The following is a 9,117-nucleotide window of genomic DNA, read 5'->3' on the forward strand; positions in this document are numbered from 1 at the left end:
TTCTGGTATATATCTCTAAGAAAAAATGTCAACTCCTGGATATGTGCAGTTTGCTAACACGGTCTCATTATATAGAGTTCCCCACCAGTAGTTATCAATGGGTATTCCAACCAGACAGGTGCGAAAAGGACTCGTGGGAGTTACCATGGACACACATATCATGTCCATCTTCGTCACGTTGGCCAGGGTGGTCCACACATTGACATCTAAAACAGAAGTCAGCAAAGAAGCAAAGTATAGCTGATATCTTTCTGGAAGGTACAGTTGGGTCTGGAAAAGGCCCTGCTGCTCTGCACCCTCAGGGGAGAAACCAGCTCCTGGGGGCTGTTGGATTCCATCCCACCGCGTGGTCCATGGTTGGACCATGACACTGTTGCCCGTAAACAAAGACACAAACCAACAAAGTGCCGGTTTATGGGTGCTTTATTCGGGGCCCCGGGAACCTGCGGGCTAACGCCCCAAGACAGGGTTCCAACGACCCTCGTTCTCCGTTCAGCTTTTATACACAAACAAGTTTACATGTATTCTCACGGCTAAAACAATTACAGTTTCTATAGCAAACCAGGTGCAGTAGTTTATAACAATTAACAATCATCTACTCTAATCATAAATCTGCTTAAGTTGTCTTACCCCCCTAGAAACTGTTTAACAGACCCTTACCACATCTAAGGTACAAATCGTTACGTACATGCTTGACTAAATCTTTTGATTATTGTTTCTACTTCTTCAGTACATTCTATTCCCACGAACAAGGCTGCTGCTTAACTCACTACTGTAAAGTGTTGCTTTCTAGGCCTACCCTCTTACTTAAGCCTTAGCCATTCTACTACTAAATTTAAACTGCTTTGCAACAGTCCCCCCTTTTGAGCATTCTTCAGGCTTTGCTTGCAAGGATGCTCAAATACAGCAATCTTCAGGTTGCAGTTTCTTGATGGATAGGAGGTGATCCATTTTGCGGTGAGATTACTTCTTTTCTTGTTATAGCTTTCATGATGCGTCTCGTATGTTGACCTTCTTTTACAATCATTCCTAAAAGACACTTGTAAACAGTTATGGCTATGACAACAATTATTACAATCAATATTCCGTACTGGATAACAGAAGATATCCATCCTGACACATGGAGACCTAGGGAGCTGAATAATTGTCCTATCCAATTGTGTTCCGCTTCTTTCTGCAGTTTATGAACATTCTCGTCAATTTGTTCTAATTGATTAATATCTTTCTCTACTTCTTGAGTGACATTTGGGATGTGTACACAACAATGCTCATCCTTTGCATGCAGGTAACAGCAAACTCCATGTTCTTTGAGTAATATCAGGTCTAATGCCATGTGGTTTTGTATGGTCATTCTAGAGGTGGCTTGTAATTGTAAATTTAGATCTTTAAATCCTTTCTTAGTGACTGCTGCTAACCTTTCGGTCTGGCTCATCAATTTGAACAACATTTCTCTATTTCGATATGTTGAAATTGGGGCAAACAAAGATTCTAGTGCCCATCCGAATTTAACTCCTGCTGATGGCTCATGCCAATCTGTTAGTTCCAGGTCATTAATGTCATTACTAACTTCTCTTTTCTCCCGTGGTCGCATCTCTGCTGGTGTTAACTTCTCTTTTCTCCAGAGTGGACAAAGAGTAGGTATCCCTAGTGTGACAGGTACAACCGGACCGTCTAGTGGCATGTGGGTGGTCCATTGACCATGTCCCATGACCCATACTAGGTTTCCGGGACTTCTAACTGTAGTAGTGTGACAATCAATGTTTTTCACATGTCCTTTAATAGTATGGTTATATCCTCGACACTCACATCCTAACTGCAGGAGGGCCCTGACTGGTATTAATCCTATTTCATCGTCTGGAGTGTCACATGTATATATTCGGGTACAATTCCAATCCTCTTTTGTATGTGTTTCTGTCCTCCAATTATGATTCCCTCTATTTCCTGTAGAATAAGTTTGATTCTTTTTCCCCTTCCAGTGAATGCACCACTGTACCTTTCCAATATAACTATATGTCTCTAGCAGGCTGGGTCCCCAAATTGTTTGCCATTCTTCCATGGTTGTAGAACTGGTAATATTTTGACAGACCTCTTCTTGTTTTTCTCGTTTTACTGAAGCCGGAACTTTAGAGCATGGGTGTGTTGAATTTGTAACTAAACAGTATCCTTTTAATTCATTAATTGTTTCACTTGTTACCCATGTGCCAATTACTACCCATCGGAAATATCCCGGCATCTGTTCACATTGCTTCTTCATCATTTTGTCACTTAATAAACATACATCTATCGTTTCACTCCATGTGATGGTTACAAATTTGCAATTCCTTGTAATATTCTTAAACATTTTGGGTATTTCCGGTACTGGAATTATTCCCCATGGAATTGGGTCTCCTGCTGCATGAGGCATAGGGAGACATGCAGTAATTTTAGTAACGTTTTGTACTTTCCCAAAATCTCGAATTAGGCCCACAATTAAATTTTCCTGTTCTATTTCTCTATTCGGAATCTGCAGATCTCTCACATGTCGAGTTTTCCTAGGGGGTATAACTTGTACCTTAGTCATTATTTCCCGAGTTGTGTTTATCATGTGTATTTCTACATACCCATAATCAAAACTCCTTTGAATCCAAACTACACACATGTATGTCCCTTCTACGGTTTTAGACACCTCAGGTACCTGCAGGACGGTATAACCCTTTTGTTGTGTCGCATCCCAAACTGTTGTCACTCCTTCTGTTATGATTCGATCTTGATCCCTCCGTCTCCACTTGACGTGGACATCTCTTAATTCAGCTCCCTGGTCATCTGAAAACAGACAAGTTAAGTTTACATCAGTGTGTTCTGGTGCAAACAAATAAGGATCTGGGGTCTCAATTCTCACGGTGGTCTCTGCTAAACTTATCAACCCCAGGAATACCACAATCTTCAATTGTTGGCTCGAAATACCATCTTTGTAGGTGAGAGAGGTTCTACCGACCATGAGACTGGAACCTTCTTGACTCGGGTGTAATGGATCCAATTGTCGATTCCCTCGACTTTCACCGCCGTATAAGTGGTCATTATCACCTGGCGAGGACCGTCCCATGTTTCCTTTAATGGTTCCACTGACCAGTTTTTCACATAGACTTGGTCTCCTGGAGAAATGTCATGAACCGGATTCTCCAGGGGCAGAGGCCGATTCCACTGCAGCGCTCCTCTGAGGGCTGTGAGGGTCTCATTCAAAGATAACACATAGTTAAATACTGCCTGATCACCCACTACATGAGGATCCCCTTGGTAAGTAGCCGCATGATAGGGCTTGCCATACAATATTTCGTATGGACTTACTCCTATTCTTTCCCTTGGTTTAATCCTAACTCTCAGCAGAGCGAGGGGTACTGCTTGGGGTCACTGGATTTTGGCTTCCTGACAGATCTTCTTCAATTGACCTTTTAATGTCTGATTCATTCTTTCTACTTGTCCACTAGACTGCGGTCTCCATGGTGTATGGAGATTCCATGTTATCCCTAATACAGCTGACACATCTTGGACTATCCCTGCTGTAAAGTGCAGTCCTCGATCAGAGGACAACCCTAGGGGAACTCCAAATCTTGGGATGATTTCCTTCAGAAGGGTTTTCACTACTTCTTTTGCCTGATTGGTCCTGCATGGAAAAGCTTCTGGCCACCCTGAGAAGGTACAAACATACACTAGCAGATATTTAAAAGTTTGGGCCTTAGGCAACTCAGAAAAATCTACTTGCCAATAGTCTCCTGGTAACTGTCCTACTTGTAGTTTTCCCATTTGTACTTGCTTCCTGACTACTGGATTATTCTTTATACACATAGGACACATTGCATTCACCCTTTTAGCTAGTGTTAACATCTGGTTTGAGAAAATTTCGTTTTTCAAGAATTTCACTAGTGCTTCTGCACCCCAGTGGCACTTGTTGTGTTCCATTTCAAGCACTGCTTTCATTATTCTGACTGGTAAAATTACCTGTCTCGTAGGAGTGATATACCACCCCCTGATATTTTTCTTCGCTTCCATCATCACAGCTAATTTCTCATCTTCAGGTGAATAATGCGGTTTCTCTTCCATGAATGCTATTGCTGGATTATTCCGGGTTGGTAAAAGAACCATTTGAGTCCATACCTCTCTCGCAGCCCTCCTGGCTGCTTGGTCAGCGTATCGATTTCCCTGAAACTCTCGTCCTGGATCAACCTGGTGTCCTCTGACATGCATTATTGCCACTGCTGAGGGCTTATGTATTGCCTCTAGCAATTGTAAAATTTCTTCCCGATGTTTAATCGTTGTCCCCTGAGAAGTAAGAAGTCCTCTCTCCTTCCAGAGTGCTCCGTGAACATGAACTACCCCAAAAGCATATTTGGAGTCAGTCCATATGTTAACTCTCCTTCCTTGGCTTAATATTAAAGCTCTCACCAATGCCCATATTTCGGCTTTTTGTGCAGACGTACCTGGGGGTAGTGCAGTTGCTTCTATCACTTGTTGTAAAGTGACTACTGCATACCCAGCGTACCTGGTGCCGTTTTCCACAAAACTAGATCCGTCGGTGTACAGCTCCCAGTCAGGATCTGTCAGTGGTTCGTCCTTCAAGTCTCTTCTGCTCGCGTAGACTTGTTCAATGGTCTCTACACAGTCATGCTCCAGGGTGCCTTCTTCCTGTGTAGACCTAAGGAATTCTGCTGGGTTGAGATGGTTAGTAATTTTCAGTTCAACATCATCTTGTTCTCTCAACAAAGCCTGGTATTGCAACATGCGGCTGGAGGAGAGCCAATGCCCCCCTTTTTGCTCTAGAACTGCTATGACCATGTGGGGCACGTACACTATCATGTGTTTTCCCAGAGTCAATTTGCGCGCTTCCTGTATTAAAATGACCGTCGCTGCCACAGCTCTGAGACACCCCGGCCATCCCCCACTTACTGCGTCTAGCCGTTTGGAGAAGTACCCAACCGGTCTCTTCCAGGATCCTAATCGCTGAGTGAGTACTCCTAAGGCCATTCGCTGTCTCTCACAAACATAGAGCTGAAATTCCTTGGTTGGGTCCGGTAGTCCCAGGGCAGGTGCTTCCTGGAGGGCTTTCTTCAGTTCCTGGAATGCTTTTTCTTGCTCTGTCCCCCACGTTAGCTTGGACTCCTTTGCTGCTTCATACAGTGGTCGAGCAGTCAGTCCGAAGTTAGGAATCCACAGCCTGCACCATCCGACCATTCCTAGAAAAGATCTCAGTTCTTGATTATTTCTAGGCACAGGTATAGCACATATTGCTTGAATTCTATTTGTTCCCAGGCGCCGGACTCCTTGGGAAATTTCACATCCCAGACAGATAACTTTCCGTTTTACTAATTGTGCTTTTTCTTTTGAGACTCGGTAGCCTGCTTGGCCCAGCATGTTAAACAGTTCAATAGTTAACTGACGACAAAGTCCCTGTTCTGTAGCCCCCAAAAAGACGTCATCAACATACTGAAGCACTATATAAGAAAAAGGAGATTCTTTTACCTGCGTCATCTTCCACTCCTCAAGTTCCTTTGCCAACTGGTTACCAAATATTGTAGGAGAACACTTGAATCCTTGTGGTAATCTGGTCCAAGCGAGCTGTCTCTTTCGTCCTGTCTCCGGACTTTCCCATTCAAAGGCAAAGATTTTCCAACTTTCTCGTACCAGTGGTATGCAGAAGAAAGCATCTTTCAAATCAACCACAGTAAACCACTGAAACTTCTCAGAAACAGATGTTAGCAAGGTATAAGGATTTGCTACAACCGGGTGAATATCTTTTGTAATAAGATTTACTGCTCTCAAATCTTGTACTAATCTATATTTACCATTTGGCTTTTTAATTGGAAAAATAGGGGTATTAAATTCTGATTCACATTCTTGTAATATTCCTAGAGTTAGGAACTGTGAAATCATAGGGGCTATTCCCTTTCTTGCTTCTAAACTAATTGGGTATTGCCTAACTCTGACAGGTTGTGCTCCTTCCTTCAACTCTATTTTAACTGGGGTGGCTGCTTTAGATTTCCCAGGAACCCCGGTCTCCCACACCCAGGGTACAACAGCCTGTTCAATCTCTTGGGGTATTTCTTCCTTTTCCACTTCTTTCACAACAAAAATTTTTGCTAAATTTTCTTCTGGAATTTCTATCTTGACTCTCCCTTTTTCAAATATAATTTTAGCTTGCAAGGCTGAAAGCAAATCCCTTCCTAATAAACATTCAGGACTGTTGGGCATGTACAGAAATTGATGATCTAATTCTCTTCCCTTAAATTTGATATCTAGAGGTCGCAGAAATGTTCTTTCCTCTATTTGTCCTGAAACTCCCACTACTTGTACGGTTGAATCACTTAATGGCCCCATCAATTTATTCATTGCCGAAAAACTAGCTCCAGTATCTATTCTAAATTCCGTCGGCTCCCCCTCTACTTCCAAAACAACCTTTAAGTCTGAATCTAGCCGGCTCTGTCTTCCACAACTCCCTAACATAAATGCTTGGGCGACACCCTGTGGCGTGCCCATACCAACAGGGTTTTGTGGATTCACAAAGCTTTGAGGATTCCAAGGATTCATTCCATTTCCAGCATTTAATGGGCATTCGTTTTTCCAATGTCCTTGTCCTTTACAAAGAGCACACTGATTTGGTCCTATTCTACCACGTCCTCCCCCATATTGATTTCCAAATCCCGACTGATTGTTAAATCCTCTACCCATTCCTCCCCTTCCCCTTCTGCCACGTCCTCTTCCCCTACTACCGACCCCATTGTTCTCTCCTGAAGCTTGTAAAAGCGCCAACAAGCTCGCTTGTTGTTTCTTAGTACTTTCCTTTTCCCGATTGTTATATGCTTTCCAAGCCACTTCTAACAATTTCTCTAAATCTCTTGTTTCTCTCCCTTCCAGTTTTTGAAATTTCTTTCTAATATATTCTTGTGATTGTCCCATAAAGATCAATGCTAATTGTAATTTTCCAGACTCGTCTTCAACATCTAAATCTGTATACTTCCGAGCTGTTTCCTTTAGCCTTTCTAAAAAGGCAGAAGGGGACTCAGTCTTATCTTGCATTACTGAATATAACTTAGACCAATTCAACGTTTTTGGAATGCCACATCGCACTCCCTCTACCAATAATTCCTGGTAAATTTTTAACTTTTTATAATCTGCGGGGTTATTAGCGTCCCAGTCGGGGTCCTCCCGCGGTACAAAATTGTTTACCGTCCCCCGCGCTGCCCGGGGCAGGGTACGAATCCTTTCCTTTGCTCTCTCCACCATCACCTTTAATACCATTTCTTTTTCTGTTGAATCTAAAATTGTATCTATTAATACCTGTAAATCATTCCAGTCCGGGTCTTGTGTTTTTATAACCATTTTTATAACACGAGCCACCCGCTCAGGATTTTCCCTATATGTCCCAGCTGACTGTTTCCAAATTAGTAAATCATTAGGCGAAAAAGGAACTTTTATCATGATTTTTCCCCTGCCTGCTCCAACCGCTTCTCGCAAGGGAGCCATCAATCTAGGGGGTGAGAGCGAAACGTCTGTCTCCCTCCCCCCTCCCCGTCTTCTTTCCCTCTCCCTTCGCCCTCTCCGAGTCCGTTCTGCTAGAGGAGTTCTGTCACATTCCCGCCCCCCTGTTTCTTCCTCATCCGAGGATGATTCTAACGGGGGCATGGTGTGTGATTGTGCCCTTGCACGTGAAGGGAGACTATTTCTCGGGGGTGCACTTGGAGTTACTCCGGGGGAGACTAACAAAGACACATCCTCCTCTGGTTCTGAAAACCGTATTTTCCGCTCATGTTTATCATCCAATCCTTTCAATATCTTTATACTCCGCTCTTGACATTTCTTACATTTATCATCCTCCAGTTCCAGTTCTCTCAACACTAAGATACCACATTCCTTTTGCCATTCAGTGTTTTGTTCTAAATAATAAAACAAATCCAGATACGGTATTTCATCCCACTTCTCATTCTCTCGTAAATATCGCATCAAAGGGGTTATAATTTCCAAAGTCAGTGAACCATTTCTAGGCCACTGCATCCCTTCTGTTTCATATTGAGGCCATACATTATTACAATAATCAATCAACTGTTTCTTGCTTAACTCTTGTCCAAAATTTCCTTCCTTCCAATGTTTTAACAAGCAACCAAGCGGAGAATCGCTAGGGATATCTTTTTCTGTGCAGGATAGTGCTCTAAAGGTTTTAAATGACATCATGCTTGCTACTGGCTCACACACACACCACAATCTAAATTCATCAAATTCACAATAACACAACAACACAAAACAATACTTTTAACGACCAGCACGATAACACAACAATATAAACCAGTAACATAACCAAAACCAGAACAAAACCAAAACCAAAACCAACTCGCCGATTCTCCCTCTGAGAGGCGAGTGCTGGTACAGCGCAGCTTTCGCTGCGTCTTACGACCAGCGCCTAGGCTTCCCAACCAAGGTACCTTTAGCCCAACCCAGCGGGACACTCACTATCCCGTCTTATAGGCAGGCTCCCAACCAACAAACCTAAAAGAATAAAGCACCTTCGGGCTTACCTAGAGGGTCGTCCGGCGGGCGCGGGTCGGGCACGGGTCGATGTCTCCCCAGAAATCACCTGGTTACCGGCATGGAGTGGATCAGCTCCTGAGCCGCCCAGCTACCCCCGGAGTTCCATCTGGTGTCGCCAAAACTGTTGCCCGTAAACAAAGACACAAACCAACAAAGTGCCGGTTTATGGGTGCTTTATTCGGGGCCCCGGGAACCTGCGGGCTAACGCCCCAAGACAGGGTTCCAACGACCCTCGTTCTCCGTTCAGCTTTTATACACAAACAAGTTTACATGTATTCTCACGGCTAAAACAATTACAGTTTCTATAGCAAACCAGGTGCAGTAGTTTATAACAATTAACAATCATCTACTCTAATCATAAATCTGCTTAAGTTGTCTTACCCCCCTAGAAACTGTTTAACAGACCCTTACCACATCTAAGGTACAAATCGTTACGTACATGCTTGACTAAATCTTTTGATTATTGTTTCTACTTCTTCAGTACATTCTATTCCCACGAACAAGGCTGCTGCTTAACTCACTACTGTAAAGTGTTGCTTTCTAGGCCTACCCTCTTACTTAAGC

General features: G+C 43.2%; 2 protein-coding genes across 2 annotated transcripts; both read right to left on the reverse strand.

Moving 5' to 3' along the window:
* Positions 1-450: 450 nt before the first annotated feature.
* Positions 451-8,559, reverse strand: LOC127462866 (uncharacterized). The gene is made up of 3 exons (XM_051771803.1): positions 8,541-8,559; positions 1,298-3,210; positions 451-486 (listed from the first exon to the last, which is right to left on the reverse strand). Exons 2-3 carry the CDS (start codon positions 3,080-3,082, stop codon positions 451-453), a joined length of 1,821 nt encoding a protein of 606 aa, XP_051627763.1. The 5' UTR covers positions 3,083-3,210; positions 8,541-8,559.
* Positions 5,120-7,377, reverse strand: LOC127462832 (uncharacterized). Its single transcript, XM_051771745.1, has 2 exons — positions 5,494-7,377; positions 5,120-5,207 (listed from the first exon to the last, which is right to left on the reverse strand). The coding sequence occupies exons 1-2, from the start codon at positions 7,348-7,350 to the stop codon at positions 5,163-5,165; spliced, it is 1,902 nt and encodes a 633-aa protein (XP_051627705.1). The 5' UTR covers positions 7,351-7,377; the 3' UTR covers positions 5,120-5,162.
* Positions 8,560-9,117: the final 558 nt, after the last annotated feature.

This window comes from Manacus candei, unplaced genomic scaffold (assembly GCF_025592945.1).
Source record: "Manacus candei isolate 608988 ecotype Guabito, Panama unplaced genomic scaffold, ASM2559294v1 h1tg000142l, whole genome shotgun sequence".
NCBI classification, from domain to species: Eukaryota; Metazoa; Chordata; class Aves; order Passeriformes; family Pipridae; genus Manacus; species Manacus candei.

What these genes read in the sequence shown, in the direction of transcription:
- LOC127462866 (XM_051771803.1), bottom strand. Translation starts at nt 3,082, where the DNA reads ATGGGACGGTCCTCGCCAGGTGATAATGACCACTTATACGGCGGTGAA. An exon ending in TATTACTCAAAGAACATGGA is followed by an intron (nt 487 to 1,297) that starts GTTTGCTGTTAC and finishes AGCTGAACGGAG; the next exon opens with AACGAGGGTCGTTGGAACCC.
- LOC127462832 (XM_051771745.1), bottom strand. Translation starts at nt 7,350, where the DNA reads ATGGTTATAAAAACACAAGACCCGGACTGGAATGATTTACAGGTATTA. An exon ending in AGGAGTGGAAGATGACGCAG is followed by an intron (nt 5,208 to 5,493) that starts GTAAAAGAATCT and finishes GATCTTTTCTAG; the next exon opens with GAATGGTCGGATGGTGCAGG.